The 19,848-nt window shown below is 38.3% G+C and overlaps 1 protein-coding gene across 1 annotated transcript in view; it reads right to left on the reverse strand.

Annotated features, from left to right (window-relative positions):
• Positions 1–19,848, reverse strand: part of sh3kbp1 (SH3-domain kinase binding protein 1) — a 172,686-nt gene that overhangs the window by 21,630 nt on the left and 131,208 nt on the right. Inside the window, exons 11-13 of the mRNA XM_069889811.1 lie at positions 18,344–18,433; positions 11,542–11,707; positions 8,922–9,013 (exon numbers count right to left, since the gene is read on the reverse strand). Of these exons, the coding sequence (XP_069745912.1) occupies positions 8,922–9,013; positions 11,542–11,707; positions 18,344–18,433 (348 nt within the window). The remainder of the gene's footprint in view (positions 1–8,921; positions 9,014–11,541; positions 11,708–18,343; positions 18,434–19,848) is intronic.

The raw sequence follows: 19,848 nt of genomic DNA on the forward strand, positions 1-19,848 counted from the left end.
GATCAACCCTCCCCAGATCCCTACCATACAATGTGTAGCTCCTACCCACATTAGACCTCCCAAAATTGAGGTCATATTTCTCTGTATTAAATTCCATCAACCATTCCTGTGCCTACCCTGCCCAATAGATCAAAACTCTGCTGCAGTCTTTGGCAACCATTTTCACCATGTACAATACCATACATTTTAGTGTCATCCACAATTTTTTTAAATCATGGCATGCACGCTTTCATCTAAATCATTGATATAGATGACAAATAGCATGGGCCCAGTACCGAACCCTTGGCAAACGTGATTTACTTGGCTCCAGTCCAAAAAAAACAACTTTTACCATCATCCTCTGCTTTATTTCAAGAAGCCTACATTTGGTCCAATCTTTTAATATTAAAATGCAGAAGAAACACAGCTTTGCAAAGGAAGCAAAGATATATAACTGTTTCGAGCCTTTCTTAAAGGTATGAATGAAAAGCAGACACTTGAATAAAAAGGTGGGAAAGAGGGCAGAAGGGGCAGGGGTAGATGCTCCAGCCATCAGGCAAGGGACCTTAGGTGGATATGGGTGGGAGCGCAGAAGAAAATAAAAAGTTGGCAACTGATGGAGGAGGCAATAACTCTGAATGGAGATGAAAGTGGGTGGGGATCTGGAGGAAAGAAGACAGGGATAGGAAAAGAGAGAGAAAGAAATCTATCCAATCTGTTATCTCGCCTTGGCTCCTATCAATTTAGCCTTTAGTTAAATAACTCCATACTACTTTTTAAGTTTTAAATTAAACAGAAAACATTCTTTAGTATACTGCTATATTTCACACAAGATCTGGACTATGGTATAGCTGCAATGCATAAGAGAACAACATTTAAAAACTGGAATGCAAATGCAAACAGAGGCAAATATTGAAAGATTTGAATAATTCTTAGCTGGTCATTTTGGTCACATCTTCGAGAACTCAATTAGCTTTGAGACATGACCTCCCAGTTCCAAAACCATGCTGACTATCTGTAATCAGCCATTGTTCATCCAGTGCATGTTTATCTTCTCCCTCAGAATACTCTCTAGTCACTTACAACACAGATGTTAAGGTGACTGGCAGGGATTTTCCCTGCAGCCTTTCTTGAATAGAGGGACAACATTTGTCACCCTCTGTACCTTGCTTGACCTCTACATGACACTTCACTATACTTAAAAATGACTCATAAATCCAGGATACCTGCAATTTTCTCTCTAGCTTCCCACAGTGTCCTTGGATATACCTGACCAAGCCCAGAATTCAGTGGTTAATCCATTTTAAATGGTCTTAATAACTGGTTTTCACCCAAGTAACTACAGTAAAACCTCATTAGAACACAGTAATTGGGGCCCAAGATTTCAAACCGCGTTACAACTGAGTCGCGGAACAGATGCATATGTCATAATTCAGGAAGCAGGAAAACAGAACACTGTGATTCAAACCCTATAAAACCTTTAAACTCCACATATTAACATACACATCTTGTAAATGAGCCACAAGAGTCCATTTTTGAGCTTGTGGCTGTTAGCCACTGTTAGCCTGGCATCCTAAAATCAATGTTTGGGGTCCACAGACACCCGCACTATAAGCGATTCCGCGGATTAACAAATCGTGTTCTAACAAGGTTTCACTGTACTTATGCTATATTTTGGTTCTCCAAGGAATGATTATACTGCATGATTATAAGGAATGAAGTAAACATGAAGAGATCCAGCTTCAGCTAAGGTTTACTACAAGCAAGAAAATTTTATAAGAACAAGAAAATCAGTGGCCCTGCTTCAATGGAAAGATAACAAAGCAGAAAGATTGCAAAATACACTTAGATATTAGGTTGCATCCATAGAGAACCACCAGCCAGCTGCAGTGCGGCATCTGCGCATTCTTCACCTTCACATCTGAGGCACACAAATACAGAACATCCATCCTCGTGCTGCTGCTGGACTTAGCACCAGGTCCATGATCAGTTCCTGATCTCGTTCAGCTCAGGGTTCAGAAGCACGAGATCAGCTTAATGCCATCCATGGCTGTGCTAATACAGTGCCATTCTTTTGAATGGAGGCATGAATCTTCATTAAAAGCTATACGAGGCTGGGTATTTAATGCTTTTAGGAATTTACACAAGGAAAATGTATTTTGTATATTTTAATTCTATTTTTGTATTTAAATAAATATCAACAATTTCTAAATATATCTGGTCATCCAAGATTTAGAAATATAGGAAAGGCAGAACTGCCAGCACTGGATCAGGGTGTTCTGGAACCATGAGCTCAGGATCTGCAGCATACAGCCTACTTGCCATTCAGGGGGCCTCTCACTCAAAGAACTGCTGTGAACATAAAGACGTGCACTACAATGGGAGCATAAAGGCAACAAAAGGTTGGTGCAGGCACAGGGATACTGCAGGAGTTGTAGGCTGGGTCAAGCACTGTCCAGCCTATTACATTTTTTAAAAACAGCTGAATATTACAAACCCTGCACTTTTATTTCCTCACAGATTTTCCTTTCCCTTGAGAAAATTAACTCTGTGGTCATATGCACTGCTTCCATGAGATGTTGCAATATCAGGAGACAAAAAGACTTTAAGGGAACTCCATTTAACTGATCCTTGGTGACATCAATAAACATACACACGTGGCTTTGTCGTAGAGTTTTGGGCCTTGGCAGCTAGAGGCATGGCGACAATTACTGGAGCAATAACACACTTGGATGTGATCAGGAACCCAGAATTTTGGGAATGGCGAGTGAACAAGCTGAATGAGATTAATGCCAGATCTTTCAATATATTGGTCAACATCAGTTAGCAAGCACTGGGCCTGCTAAATAAATTATCTTTAAGGTTAAGAAACAGAATGTATTTTTTTCTGATGATTGACAGTTTACAAAATATAAAACAAATGAGACCAAACATATGCAAGTTGGAATACTCAAATCAAGAAGTGGAAGAAGGCTTCACACAGACAAATGGAGCTGGGCTGAGCAGTATTAAAGAGTTGGAAATAGATGGCCCAAAGACAATAGAATGGTGGAAAGTGAATGGTGCTGTGTAGGATGTAGAGGTCAAGCGAGGTACAGAGGGAAGTATGTTTTTCAAAGCACTGAACCTTCTTTGAAGAGAAAAAAAATCAATAAAACATCTATAGCACAACTCATTTGCATGCAACACAATGGAATTTAATTAAAAAATTGATCACTAAAAGTGATTAAGAACTTTTTAAAAATGTTGACAATTTGTTTCTGGGTCTCTGTGAATTTGACACACTGAATGCAATGGGCTTATCTGGAAATTGTGCAGTGGTGCTGTGTGTATAATATGACATCACTTCCACAAAATTCAGATATGCATGTGTACCTAACAGATAGAATATTACAGCACAGAAAAAGGCCTTTCAGCCCTTCTTGTCTGTGCCAAATGTTTTCTGCCTACTCCCACTGACCTGTACCCAGTCCATAGCCCTGCATACCCCTCCCTGTCCAAATTCTTCTTAAATGTTAAAAACTGAGTCTGCATTCACCACTTCAGCTGGTAGCTTGTTCCACACTTTCACCACTCCCTATGTAAAGAAGTTCCCTCTAAACAGTTCCCCTTTACCCATATTCTTTGCATTGTATCTCACCTACTCTCAGTGGAAAATGCCTACCTACATTTACTGCCTATACCCTCATAATTTTAAATATCTCATTCAAATCTCCCTTTATTCTTCCACATTCCAGGGGAAAAAAAAGTCCTAACCTGTTTAACCTTTCCCTGTAACTTAGTTCCTGAAGCCCAGGCAACATCTTAGAAAATCTTCTCTGTACTCTTTCAATCTTATTGATGTCTTTCCTGTAGTTAGGTGACCAAAACTTCCCAGATACCTCACTCTTCAGTGCCCTACTATTTACTGTGTACGTCCTTTCTTGGTTTGCCCTTCCAAAATACAACACCTCACACATGTCTGGATTATTCCATCTGCCATTTTTCACCAGGCTGCAAGCTTCGAAAACCTTCTTTGCTGTCCACAATGCCTCTAAACTTAGTGTCATCTACAAACTTGTTAATCGAATGTACCACATTATTATCCAGGTCATTCATATAGACGACAAACAACAATGGTCCTAGCACTGATCCTTGAGGCTCATCACTAGTCACAGGCCTCCAGTTTGAGAAGCAATCATCCACCACTACTCTCTGGCTTCTCACACATAGCCAATGTTGAATACAGTTTACTACCTCACAATGAATCGGAACATTCCTAACTAACCTCCCATTTACGACCTTGTCAAAGGCCTTTCTAAAATCCATAGAGAGACTTTCCACAGCCTTTCCTTCATCAACTTTCCTAGTAACCTCCTTGAAAAACTATCAGATAGGTTAAACATGACATATCACGCAGAAAGCTCTAAATTCACTTAACAACTCCAATGACATCAGCCCAACATTCACATTCTCTATACCTGATCCTGACTCCAATCCCTCCCCTCCTCTCCCATCACACAATTATGACTACCAATGCCTTCAACACTTGCCTCTGGATCCTCTTGTTATCTGACATTTACTGTACACTTGCTCCATCTCTGCAATCCTCTTTATCAGAACATTTCCCATGCCTTTTATTCTCTAGCAAAGCAAATGGAGGAAAATCAGCAACTTTATTCACAATGCTTTCCAGCAGATGGCCCAAGTCCACAGGTCCCGATGCATCTTACTCAGGGTGAAAGAATTTCTAAACAAGCTTCTTTTCCCCCATAGGTTAATAATTTCCACACTCTTTACAAACCTTTGAGGCTGGCATAATTACTTTCCAAACAGCAATATTCCAATTTAAAACAGTTAATTGTTAATGAATTAAAATGGCAGAATAACTGGAGTATTTAGACAGTCCTAATTTGATATTTGACTGCACACGAGATATGCCGAGAAACTATCATTGCGATAAATGGAAAGCAAAGAGCAGAAATATCTCAAGAGCTCTAATGACTGTCAAGAGGAAGTCAGTCTTACCCTCAAAGGGCATGGAAGTAGAGTTACCCATGGTAAATAGAAGTGAGTTAAAAGGCTTTACAAGGAGTGATGGGAAAGTAAAGCAAAGTCGTCACATGAAAGGAATGTCTGAAAATAATGAGAACAGAACAAAAAGTTACTGAAGCAGTTTTCATATTTAATTGTGTATCTGTTTCAAAATGCATACTTAATGTTAAAGTTTATCATTTCATGACTCAAAATATTTACAAAACAAGTGAACATTTTTCTCTAACTCTCATTTCAGCCTATTGTATTAATAGAATTAATGGCCCAGTTTTTCAGATATGTGCCTTACCTCTCACCTCTATAACCGACAGCAGCTAGAGCACCTTCTCACATTGTTTTTTTATGCTGTGCTGACCACAGCAATTGTGCAGTCACCAATTTTCACCTGTTATCCAAAAATTTTAAATCTTAACATTAATAACTTTAAAAGTGTTGTTCTCAAGAGAATGTCCTGTAAATTATATTTAAACTGTTCTCATCTGGATTAACAGTCCAATCTTCCAGCCATGTGTAACTAAAGAAACAAAACCAAAAGTATAATAAAGTTGATAAAACCTTTCTCTTTATCTTGCCCATGCAGTAAATTTCACTTGAGAGTGAAGCAGTAAAGTCTGCAGAAGCTGGGATTGTAGCTGGAGGAACTCAGCAGATCTTGCAGTGCCCACAGGAGGTAAAGATATAGAACCAACATTTCAAGCCTGAGTCCTTCTTCAAAGTAAGAGTAAAAATTAGACATGTGCTTGAATTCAAAGGCTGGGGAGAAGGAAAGAAAGGGCAGGGGGATGTCCAGACCAACAGACAAAAGGTATTAATTGGAGATGAATAGTCAAAGCAAATTTACTGTCATCTGGTTGTATGTACACTCGATGAACCAACGTTCTCCAGTCCTCGATGTAAAACATGCAGACACACGACCAGACATAACACACATACAGACAAATGATATAGATTTCATATGCAGATTTCAGATTTATTGTTAGACGTCACATACAACCCTGAGATTCTTTTTTCTGTGGACAAGGCAGAGTTACCACTTATTGGTAAGACAAAAAACTGTACACAGCATATATTACATATGTAAGACAAGTATTTTATCTATCTAAATAAATAAATAATCATTGTTTTGTACAGATGAGAGTCTTGGATAATTAATGTGAGCAGTTCCTTTGGAACAGGGGAGAGGAAAGGTGAGAATTTATTGGGAGAGGGGCATTTAGTTCTGTGTGTGCAGAGCTGGATGAAAAGGAGAAGGGGAGGGAAGGAAAAGCGAGAGGGATAGAGCTAGAGGAGAGGAAATATAGGGACATATGTGGGAGGAAAAGGGGGGTTCTAATGGAAACCAGAGAAGTGGATGTCATTACCATCTGGTCAGAGGATGCCCAGACAGAATATGAGCTGACAGACATGTCAGCAAGGGAGCGAGGAGGTAATTGAAATAGGTGGCCACTGGGAGATCCCCGTTCTTGTGGTGGGCAGGGCAGAGGTGCACAACAAAGTGATCTCCCAGTCTGCATCCAGTCTCCCCAATGTTGAGGAGATCACAATGTGAGTACTGGCTGCTGAAGACAACCCCTGCAGATTCACAAGTGAAATGATGTTTCACCTGGAAAGTCTATATGGAAGCCTGAATGACAGCAAGGGAGGAGGCATGTGCAAATGCTCCTTCTCTTGCCCTTTCTTTCCTTCTCCCCAGCCTTTTAATTCAGGCACATGTCTGCTTTTTACTCATTCCTTGAAGAAGGACTCCAACCCAAAACATCGGTAATATATCTTTACCTCCTATGGATGCTGTGCCACCTGCTGAGTTCCACCAGCATTTCTGTGTTTTTAAAATTTCACTTGAAATAGAGAAAAATATCTTATAAATTTTAAATCTATATTAAGATTTCATTTAAAAAATTCCTACTCCCCTCCTTCAACTCAAGACACCTACCCACTCTTTATAGTAATGACGTATGAGGTTTCTAGACTTGGAACTGAAATTTAAGCAATAAACTCTACACAAACAAATAAGGTTGACTTTCTCCAATTTCTCACTGGAGAACCAGAAGAACTATCCCTTACCCTGCTTAACTGGTGGCTTATGAAGACTTGAGAAGGTCTGATAGTTCTCTTCATTTGTAAAGTTTAGGAGATAAAGATAAAAATTCTACTTTTTATTCTATGTATGGCAGAAGGGTCAGTAATCAGAAGATGTCAATCTAAAATAACTAACCAAGAGGAAATGAAAAAGTTATACAGCAAACTGTTATGACCTGTAATTCAGGTCTGAAAGGAACGATGTCAGGAATTTAAAGGGACACATAAACCCTTTATATGCACACCCTTGGTTCTTTGACCGACAATGATTTTCAGAGTGGAGTGTGGGTCTGTGCACACTCCCAATTGATGGAAGCAGGTGATACAGAAATTCTTTTACTAAAATACACTCTGGAATAAACAATTTCCAGGGCTCTGGTGAAAGAACAACAAAATAAAACTAACTGTTTTGATTGTTCAAAGAATTTATGCAGATGTGATGGGCCAATACTGTACTGCACAAATCGATCCATCTGTATGGTCTCCCCAAATACACTACATGGTGTAAACAAAAAACTCTTTAAAACACTAGTCAGGAATGTATAACAGCCTGTTTAAAGAATGGATTGAAAACCTACTATTTAACAAATAAAATTAGATATACACGACCTTGTCACCCAAATACACTAATTAACAGACAAAACCTTGTATGTTTTTGGAGGGTGAAAGGAAACCGGAGCACCCGGAGGAAACCCACGCAGACACAGGGAGAATGGACAAACTTCTTACAGACAATGCCGGATTGAAGCCCAGATCGCTGGCACTAACTGCTACCCTAACCATGCTGCCCTATTTTTCTATCCAAAATACTATGTTGTAGCAGACACAAGGAAATGAATCTGAGCTATAAAAGTTACCGTGTTCAGGTTTCAGAATATCTCACTACTTTGCCAGGAAATAATCACATGTTTTTGCATTACATCTATTCAAACCTTGTACCATATAAATGTTTATTTGCAGTTAACTTCCCTTGTTATTTGCTGTATTCAGCTATAGGCTTCTTGAAGCAAAGCATCCAAATAATTTTAACAAAACAAGTGTTTTCATTAACCGAAGATTTAACAGCATCACAACATCATCCAGATATAAATTTGCTGAAAGTGCTCGGTAAACTTCAGTTAATTATATTAATAGTATCAAATGACTGCCTAAATTACAATCAATGTTGTATTATATACTGAAAGAAAAACATAAGTGGTAAGTTGAAAGTAAATTGGTTAAGTAACATAGCTATAATGTTATAGAGTCCACCTAAACACACTCTAACTTCAGTTTAAAAGATTTAAAAAGAATCTGTTAACGCTGATGAGAAAATGAAAAAAACAACAAATGCATTAGTTAATAAAAGTTCCTTGAGATTTAAGATGTACAGACCATTCAAAGGGCTGTATTTTCTCCCAGAGTATTTACTGCACTGCAGCTGATCATTTTACTTCAACAAATTTCAATTTCATTGTACGTAAAATACCCTTATCGGTAGCAAATGCTCTAAGTCACAAATTCAAGGAACAAAATCATTAAAGTTCAAAATAATTATATTGCTAAAAAACAGAAACTTGAGCTACTTGCTTTTCAACAGAGAGTGGTTGTCCAAAGCCATTTTTCAAAGCTGCTTACTTTGGGAATATATTGCTCCTTTGAAACAAAGCTTTTTAGCTTGAATTTTCGCCACTATTTGTAGTAAATCCCCATTAGGAGATAAGGCCTGTTATCAAAATACGTGTTGTGCATTGGTTCAGTGTTGCAGATCAATATGTCGATATGAGCTATAATGCAGCTATTTATAGATAATTAAAAACAGCAGGCTGAACAGGACGGAGACTTCTTACCAGTGTCATTGGTCTTTTCCAAGGTCTCTCTGTCCGACGTACTGAGAAACAGAACTGGTGCTCCTAATTCTGCCTTTGGATCACTATCAGACCTGCCCAAATAAATGTCATTCACATAATTATAAGTCATTATGTATAATAAATAACTACAATGCCATCTTTGTAGAAAGCCAAAAGTGAAAATATACTTGCTTAAACTAAAGTAACTCAGCCTTTCCAAAATACTCTCAGTGACAGAATAATGATGGTAGCAACAAAGGTTTTGAATTACAAACATATTACATGGTTATTATTAACAATGTAGGTCCAATAATTGCAATAGAAAAACCATAATCAAATCTGCAAGTGCATACATTTCCATCACTGACCAATCAGTGAACGAAAACATTGCAAGGAATGAAAACATTGAGCTCAGACTTCTATTTTAGCTAAACACATTATAATTTAGAGATACAGCACTGTTACAGGCCCTATTGGCCTCAGAACCCAATTACACCAATGTGACCAATTAAACTACTAACCCTGTCCATCTTTGGAATGTTGGAGGAAACCCACACAGTCACGAGGAGAACAATACAAGCTCCTTACAGTCGGTGGTTGATTTGAACCCAGCGCTATAAATAGCATTGCACTAACTGCTATTCTATCCATCCCATCTTATCAAAATGATAAGCACCATTTTAGAAAGTCACTTTTCAATGCTTAAATATTATCAAGAGAAGAAAGCACATGTAAATAATACTTTCACCAGTTCTCCTCAAAATCATTTTGTTGCCATCACTTCTTAAGAAAAAAAAAAATTTGTCCAAAAGATATCACTGGCTCATCTCAGATGAGCATCCTCATCATTTTAGTCAAACGTGTGTACAAGTCAAAGTTGTACAATGCAATATTAAACTCTTACCACCTGACAGCTGCAGAGGAGTTAAGCACACATAATGAATTTAAAAAAAACTATTTATTTTAGTGTTTTCCCAAAAAAATACAAACTGCCACATGTCCAAAACTAGGATCTGTTACTCATTAATTATGAAAAATTAAATTGTGAACAAAATTATTGTCCATACCTCTACGTAAAGGATTAAACTGCCACAGAAAACACTAGTTTATTATTCAAAAGATTAATACCAACCTCAAGTACTGTAGCCAGCTCGACCTCATCCATAAAACCATTTTCAATGTTCTCAAGACTCATGACCCTGGTCCATTTTCCCCCTATAAAGCCTCTGCGACTTTCACAATCCGTATAATTTTCTGATTATATTGAGATTTATTTATTATTGTCATGTGTATTGAGATACAGTAAAAAGTTTTCTTGTGCTGCCAATCCACAGTGTTGGCATGTCCCAAGACCATTTTGCATGGCAGAAACGACAACAGAAAGCAAATCCCTTCAGAGAACGTGTGTGGTCAAGGGTCTTGGGAGGAGAAAAAAAGAACAAAAAATGCCACCTGTCTAACTTCAATTATAAAAACAAAGCATATTTAAAAATCATCTCATTGAAACACCGTGATATCACCTTTCAGAAATGCTTGCAAGACAACAACAGTGAATGTTTGGTTGAATTTTTTTTACAGCGAGTCATATTCAGGGAAAAGTGATTCTTATTTCTTTTTGTTAAGTATTTATCCAGACAACTCAGGCAATCCTTATCCATAGTCCCCCACGCAGCTGGAACCGCTCTGCCAGTGCCAGTGAAGTTCCAGCTGCATGAGGAATTATGGGTAAGGAAGACGGCCATTGCTCCAGCATTGAGCCAGCCGTCACCAGCTTCTCTCTCACCAGGTGCTGGGGGCTGAGAGTCACCCTTCCACTGAAGAAGGTAAGAGAGGGCTCCCACTGGAATGAAGAGGGTGGTGGGGGATATCTCCCTCTGAAAATGGAGAATTTATTATGGGAAATTAATGTTACTTATGCGTAATATCATCTACTGAAAAAAGTTCCGGTTTTTGGAAGTTGCCGGTGTTTAGAATCCCAGATAAAAGGTTAGGCCCTTGTACTGTAATAACGAAACCATAAGTTATGTATAAAAGATGTTTAATCTCACCATCATAAATTACCAAGATTGAGCAAATTAGAGATTACTTGCTGATCACTGTACTATTGCGCCTTGAATTCAAACCTATTTCAAGTGGAAGGTTTTAAAGGGTAGGAGATAATTAGCCAAGGGCACAAAAAAAATATTTTTGCTTAATATTTTTAAAGATTTTGTTGTACCAGTTTGTTTGTAGAACAATAAAGAAGGGAAATCAATGGCTCAGGTGCTGCATGGACAATTTGCATTATTTTTGTGACGAACAATTAAAAAAGGGGAATTGTTCTGCATCAGAAAAAATAAGGATCAAGGCTTTGTGGAGAAGGAAGAGATTAACAATTATACAATACTCTAAAACAGAAACTCCAAAAGTTTTAAGAAAATTTTGTTTTAATGTTTCAGAATAAAGCCCATTTAAACTTTTGCATGACGATAAAGGGTGCTATTATTCTATTATTCATAATAGCTTACACCTGCTCTTATATTCTTACAAATGTTTTTAAGTAATAAAATATAATAGTTCAATATTGCAACAAAGAATATTGAACATGAAGTGCAAATTATTAACAAATGACAAAATATACCTGGTATGTGCTGCAGGTGCCACTGGTCTTTCTGGCCTTTTTGGAGGCAATGCATTTGGTCTGCTTAAAGAATTGGTCTTAGGAGGTAAAGGTTTCTTCGGTGGTATTGCAGGTACGGAGGGTTTGCACAGTTCTGTTGATTTGTGATCTCTCTCTGCCTTTTCTTCTAAAATATGTAACCAAATATCAACACATTTTTTCTCTAATAATGTACAAAACAATACACTCAAATTCATACATGTGTCTTGATAAAATGTTCAGTATAATTTATACAACTGCAGTGCCCTCCATAATCTTTGAGACAGGCACTTTTTTCCCCCACTTCATTTGCCCCTGTGCTCCATAGTTTTAAATTTGTAATCAAACAATTCATGTGATTAAAGTGCACATTCCAGATTTTAAAGGGTATTTGTGTACATTTTGGTTTGACCATGTAGAAATTACAACACTTTTTTATATACATAGTCCCCTCATTTCAGGCCACCATAATATTTGGGACATAGCAATGGAATGTATTTGAAAGTAGTTATGTTCAGTACTTCGTTGCATATCTCTTGCATGCAATGACTGCTAAAGTCTGTGATTCATGGACATCATTCGGTGCTGAGTATCTTCTCTGCCAGGCCTCTACTGCAGCCATCTTCAGCTCCAGCTGCTTTCAGGGGCTCGTCTCCTTAAGTTTTCTCTTTAGCATATGGAAGGCAAGCTCAACTGAATTTAGATCAGGTGACAACTTGGCCATTCAAGAATTTTTCAGTTTTTAGCTTTGAAAAACTCCTTTGTTGCTTTAGCAGTATGTTTGGGATCATTCTCTTGCTGTAGGATGAAGCACCATCCAATTTGAGCAGATGTTTCTGTGAAGCCAAATGTTCCAAACATTATGGTGCTTGAAATGTATAAAAAGTGCTGTAATTTCTACCACATATAGTCTAGATTTGGGGACCAATTTTTTGGGTCAAATTTGCAGGGAGTATGGAGTGGGGAGGGGTAGGTCAACATTTACATGGTCATACTTTTGACCACATCAAGTATCTGTGACGTTCAAGGCATCAGGAGCTTGGGTGACTGGGACTGGGTGGCAAGTCTGCATTTGGGCCATTGGGATGGGCGGGCGGTCGAGGTGAGGATCCACGGTTAGGGTGTTTGTAGCTCGGATGGGTGGGCGGTCAAAGCGTTCGGAGCTCAGATTGCAGGCGGCTGAGTGTTTGGTTTGTGGTCGGGGCAACAGGAGCTCGGATAGGTGGGTGGTCAACATACATAGGATATATGGAAAATACACAATTTTTGGGCCAAAAAAAAAAAAAAGGGTGGGGGAGGGTCGACTTTTACATGAGTTTATATGGTATATGGTCAAACCAAAATGTATACAAATAAGCTTTAATAAAATCTGGAATGTGCATTTTAATTGTTTGATTACAAATTTAAAACTGTGGAGCACAGGGGCAAATAAAGGAAATAAATGTGCCTTTGTTCCAAACATTATGCAAGGGCACTGTACATCTTGTTTCAGCCAGTTTCATAAATAACCTAACAGCTGTCCAAAGCAGTATTTACTTATAATGACAAGCACTGTGTGGGAGGCACATTGAGGTACCATTGAGGGAAAAAGCAATTGATGTCATTCTGGAAGCATTTTTTAAAAATTCCCAGCTGCTCTATCTTCAAGTATTAGGCTACAATTTTTGGGCTCTAAAGAGGTGATTAAAACAATGTTGATCAAGTGAAAAGGTGGCAGTTATTAAACTTCAGTAACTTGTAAATGATGGTGATTGGCAGAGCTTGTATGAAAATGGTATTGATATTGATTTATATAGCCCTAAAGGAATGTGACAAGTTTTGCGCCACCAAAGTCGTTTCAATCCCCTCAAGAATTTTCTCTGGCTCTGGCCACTTGATTATTTAAAAATAAGCATCCTCTTCCCAAATGGCAATTTCCCAATTTCAATTGCATCTCAAGGCAAAAGATAATAGGACACAACTCACATTATTTCTCCAAGAATAAAAACATCCTTGCAAATGAGGTGGTAGAAATGTTCCAAACATTATGGTCCCTTCAAATCTGCTCCACATTTCAATATGATCATGGCTGGTCCTCTATCATAATATCATATTTCTGCTCATCCTTTATGGTCACTAATGGTTTTTTTTTTAATAGTTATAAATTTACCTTCTTAAATACATTCAGTACCTTGAAATATCTTGTGGTAAAGAATGCCATTCAGTCCTAAATGTCCTACCTGTATTCCAAGTTTGTGATCCCACATTCTAAAGTTTCTAGCCAGGGGAAATACTATTCAATTTTCAGTCTAATTAGCTTTGTCAGAATTGTGTTCACTTTATATATAGCCCCTCTAATTATTCTGAATTCTAATTAATCTAGTTGACCCAAGTTCTACTTGTATAAAATGTCTCATTCTGGGAATCAATCTGCACAGCATTAGCCACAGTCCCTCGGAGTCACGCGATGGAGTAGTGGCCAGTAGGAGAATACCAGCCCTCTCCAGAAAAGGAAAAAAGTGAAGAAAAAACAAAGCCCCAGACACACAAATCACAACAAATAAAAAATAAAGGTGTGGAGAAAATGACACCTAAGAAAGAAAAGCCAAAAACAACGGGAAGAAAAGAAGAAAGAAAGACGCCGGAAGAGAAAGGTGAAGGCCTTACCTGTATTTTTTCATACAGGAGCCAACTCACCGAGGTTAGTGGAGACCCCACAGGGTCGCGACCCACTAACCACAGGACTGCAAAAATGGCTCACGGAGTAAAACAGGGGTGCGCAACTGCACACAACAAGGAGAACACCGACAGGAGGGGGGACCAGCTGTGGAGTGAAACTACACAGCACGAACAGCTGAGAGAGGCCCGGCAGCAGGGCCCCCAGCTGGAAGATAAAGAAAGCAACGGGAACGGGAGGGGTGAGAAAGAAAAAAGGAAACTAGAGACACAACAGATAACCAGCCCAGAAGAAGAGGACCAACATCAAGAAACCATGGAAATAAAACCCAAACAAATTGAGACAAGCAACTCAACAAGAAAGTCAGAAGAGACACAGATACAAGGAAGAGAAATAGAAGACACAAACCCAAGAGCAGACACAGAAGACGAAGAAGAACACCAAGCTCTGCACAGAGGAATAGGAGGTAAAATGAATGGACAGTACATAGATAAAAAAAATTTTCAAGAACAAATGAAAGCATTAAAAGAATCACTGACACTAGAATTTAGTGAAATGAAAAGAAAAATGAAAAGTTCAGAAGAAAAAGTGAGTAGAATAGAGCTGGTCATGACAGAAATAGGGAAAAGATTAGAAAATGTGGAAGAATGTGTAATGGTGGTAGAAATGGAAGTGAACAACTCAAAAAGAAAATTGGAAGAAAGTGACAAAAAAGTTAAAGTAACACAGGAGTTGATAGCTCACAAAATGGATATAATGGAAAACTATAGTAGGTGAAACAATATAAAGATAATGGGCCTCAAGGAAGATGAAGAAGACAAAGATATAAAAGAATTTATAAAAGGATGGATCCCACAAGTCCTGGGAATGCCAGAAATGCAGGAAGGAATGGAAATAGAAAGGGCACACAGAACATTAGCCCCGATTATAAAGTGAAAAAAATGAAGAAAAAAGCTTCAAATTCATCTGAATAAATTATAAACAACCGCGCACAAAATCAGTGAACCGGTGCGGACTCGAAAGGCCAACATGGCCTGTTTCCGCTCCGTAAATGGTTATATGGTTATATGGAAACCACAGTCACAGCAAAAACCAAGGTCCGTTTTAGTAAAATTTCTGAGATACACGACAAGAGAAAATATATTGGAGAAGGCAATGAATAAAATTAGAGAAGACAAAAAACCACTGGAATACAAAGGTCTAAACAATTTTTTCTACCCAGACACAAGTTTTGAGCTCCTAAAGAAGAGGAAGGAGTTTAACGCAGCAAAATCGATCCTATGGAAGAAAGGCTATAAATTTATGTTAAGATATCCAGCGGTGCTTAAAATAGTTATACCGGGGCAGCAAAACAGACTGTTCTCGGATCCGGAGAAAGCACGAGAATTTGCGGAACGCCTGCAAGACAGAAAGAGAGATGAAGAGATGTAACAAGAACAAAGAATGATGACAATCTACATATAAAGAAGTAAAAATAATGTATAAGTAAAAACTAAAGGAGGGAAGAAAAGGGAAGTAAGGGAGAAGGGGGGGAAATCAAGAGGAGGGATTAAAAAAAAAGAAGAAAAGAGGGGGAGCTTTGTTGTAATGTGAAGATAAAAGTCTTTTCTGGAGGGGGTTGGGTGGGTGAGAAAAACAGTCAATGAGAAATCAGTTGACACTTGCGAACGGGTTCGCAGTCCGAATGGAGAGGGGAGTTGTGGTTGCCCGCCAAGGGACAAGGGGCGACTCAGAGAGCGGGGGGGACAGTCGGGGTTAAGGGAATTTTAGATGTGGGAATGGTTGAAATATTTTATGTTTTAGAAGTATTGTCATACAGTGCGTTCAAAAAAAGAAAACTGAGAAATGGAAATGGGGAAAAGGGGAAAGGTGGTGGTGAGGAAGCGGAAATGAGATGTAAACAAAGTATGAAATGGCCATGTTGAACTATATGACTATAAATATTAACGGAATACATAACCAAATCAAAAGGAAGAGGCTATTAAATTTACTGAAAAAAGAAAAAAATAGATATAGCATTCGTGCAGGAAACGCATCTAACTGAAGTGGAACGCAAGAAATTAAGAAGAGACTGGGTTGGGCACGTAACGGTAGCATCATATAACACAAAAGCCAGTGGTGTAGCTATGTTAATCAATAAAAATGTACCAATCAAAATAGAGGAGGAAATAATAGATCCAACAGGGATATACGTAATGTTAAAATGTCAGATATATTCAGAACTCTGGAATTTGGTCAATATATATGCACCTAATGAAGAGAATCAAACGTTTATGCAAGATATTTTTTTTAAGGTTGTAGATACGCAGAGGAATATATTGACAGGAGAGGACTTTAACCTTAATTTGGATTCAAAGATGGATAAAACTGGACAAAAGACTAGCAGAAAGAATAAAGTAGCTAAATTTATGGTTAAATCAATGCAGGAAATGCAACTTTTGGATATATGGAGGAGACAACACCCAAAGGAGAAGGAATACTCATATTATTCGAGTAGACATAAAACATACTCAAGGATTGACCTGTTCCTGTTGTCAGCCCATATCCAAGGGAGAGTTCGGAAAATGGAATATAAAGCCACAGTACCTCTATGTCAAGTATCTCCTTTTTCAGAGAAAGGGACTAAAACTGCACGCTTCACTATATTGCAAAACATCCTTACTCCTACTCTAAGAACTTTTGCCAACATATTATTTACTTATTTAATTACTTGCTGCTACTTCAAATTTGTTTTCAGAGACAATGTAGAGGGCATCTGGGTCTTTTTGTAAATTAACATTTAATGTTCTGTCTTTCTGTTTTTCATAACTTTGTATTTATCCACACCTTTCAAGCCCTTCAAGTCTTTGCCTGGGCTTGCACCATACAAACTTGCAGGGTGATCCAATTCCCCTTTTTTTCTACCTTATCCTTCCAAGTTACTCTTTTTATAATGCTTAAATGTCTTGTAAAAACATTTATGGATTAAACACTGTAAAGTGGACAATATTAATGTATCCCTAAGTGAAACAAAACTACAATCTTCCAGTAAACTCAGCAGGTCCTGCAACTTCCATAAGGAGGCAAAGATATATAACCAACTTTTGTGCCTGAGCCTTTTGTCATAGGACGAGCAAAAAGCAGGGAGGCACCCGAATAAAATTGTGGAGCAAGAAGGGACGAAGGGACAGGGGAAGGAGAAATGACCAACAGCTAAGAGGCCACAAGTGGTCATGGAAAGGAGGACAGGAGAGAAAAGTTTAGAATTGATTGGGCAGGGGTAGCTCAGTGAATGTGGAGTTGGAGGAAAGCAGAGGGTCAGGGAAAGAGGGAGATGGGGTGACAGGGCGCTACAGAAACCGGAGAAGTTGATGTCAATGATCTCTGGATGGAGAGTGCACAGAGAGAATAGGAGGTGTTGTTCCTCCAATTTGCAAGTGGTCTCTGTGCATGTGTCCATGGACAGGAATACTGGCATGGGAACGAGCTGGGATTTGAAATAGTTTGCCACCGGGAGATCCACGCAATTACAGCAGACAGAGTGTAGCTGCTCAATGAAGTGATCTCCAATTTATGTACGGTCTCTCCGATGTAGAGGAGGCCACAACAAGAGCAATGGATGCAGTGGATGACCTCTGAAAATTCACAAGTGTTGCTTCACTTGGAAGGGCTGTTTGGGGCATTGAGGACCTCTTGGCTTCTGGCCTGTGCTCCTCTAGAGAGGACCAACTAGAGAAAATTCCTGGTATTTTCTGGTCAAACAGCAAAAGCACCAGACAACATTAACAAATTTCCTTGGGATTTTTTCACGCTCTTTAACAGCTGAATACTATCATTAAGAGCATAACCTATAAATCATTACAAAACAATATTGTTAGTTGTGACAGGGACTTCTGTCCCTAGTCAGAATTCTGTTGCAGTTAATTGTGCAACTCAAACCTACACCAATCCTGCAAGCACAAACTACTTGGCAGGACCGTGTCTTGACTTCTCCTGTGTCTATGTCCACAGAGCCCAAGACCATGCAAGAGGCCACAACAGGAAAGGAAATTGTACTGTTTGTCAAAAGGACCAGGGCATCTGTCAGACATCTACTTAATATCTTAAGAGAAATCAGCCCAAGCTGTGTGCAGGTGAAAGCTTTCATACCTTTGTCCTCTATCTTCGTTGGCAATGAGTCTGGTCTTTCTGGGGGTACTCTTCTTGCTTCATTCTTTTTGTCCACATCAAATTTGGGCCCTTGCAAACCAAAAGATGATGATTTATTAAGAAAATTAGAGATAAAAAGCACACAAAAGAAATGTGTCTGTTTATTCACGGAATAGTGCTTGGTAGTACAAGTAGCCCTGAAGTAAAATTGGCCTGCCAACAAAATCTCACAATGAGCTACAAGTTTTCATCAATGTTCTTGCAAGCCAAAAGGCAAAAAAAACAACACACCATTAGCAGAATGCTGTCCTGGAAAGGAGATTGTTGGACCTCAGTTTCATTGAGCATTGCTGATACTCAACAGTAATCTCTCATGAGTCACATGTTCCAATCTGAGTGAAAAATCTCTTGCACTTGCTCATAGTACAGTTATTACTACTTTGTACATGCATATTTATTGGGGCCATCCAAATAGTTAAAAGATTGTGATTATTCAATGAAAAGAATAGGTTACAAACAGAGAAGGTATATTGAAGAGACAAAATACTGGTCAGGCTCATTCACAAAATCCACATGATCTCACTAGATAGCAGAGCACTCAACCTGAATAAAATACATGGGAGGACATAATCAGAAGTAACCAAATTGTAAATAAATGCTGTCTGCTAACAAAAATAGTTTTTTTTAAAAATGACTATACAAAGTTCCACAATTACATTACAAGTTTGTAAAACTGCTCAAAAACTGAAGACCCTTAAATAATATCAGAAAGAGAACAAATGTTTAAATATTGTATTATTCAAGGGGGAAAAAAATCAGCCATTTTAAGTCTTCTTTTCTCATTTTCTTTGTGCATTTTATACACTTCCTGCTACTCCCATTGGGGAAAAGTTACAGGAGTATCAGAGCCAGAACCACCAAGCTGAGGAACAGCTTCTTCCCACAGGCAGTTAGACTGAATATTTATTTTAATACAAGTATATCTGTACTGTGTATATGTATTGTTGGTCTGTATGTGTGTTATGCATGCATGCATGTTTTGCACTCTTCTGCACCGTGGACGAGAGAATGCTGTTTCGTCGGGTTGTACTGCTACAAATGGATGACAAATAAATGAACTTGAAAGTTTCTTTCCAATAATTATCAGATTCTTGAACAACCCATTTGTAACACTAATCAGGGATTGTTCTGACTCCACTACAAAACTGTGCTGGTAAATTATAAACCATCTGCCTCTAAAAATATATTTTTTTTTAAATATAGTGACAAGTAATTTATTAACTTGTTAATCTTTCTCATCAAACCAATCATGCAAGCATTAACAAATTTAATACACCAAAAAGAGAGATCATGTACAGTTGACAACAAAGCAATTGTAATTATATGCTGCTATCTTAAAATTAAAATCAATGTCACAATGTTTATAAAATAGAGTTTTCCTTTGAATCAGAATTTAATGTAGTTTGATCAAGAATCTTGCATAATTGGAACAAATTTTACTCTTT

This window comes from Narcine bancroftii, chromosome 7 (genome assembly GCF_036971445.1).
Source record: "Narcine bancroftii isolate sNarBan1 chromosome 7, sNarBan1.hap1, whole genome shotgun sequence".
NCBI classification, from domain to species: Eukaryota; Metazoa; Chordata; class Chondrichthyes; order Torpediniformes; family Narcinidae; genus Narcine; species Narcine bancroftii.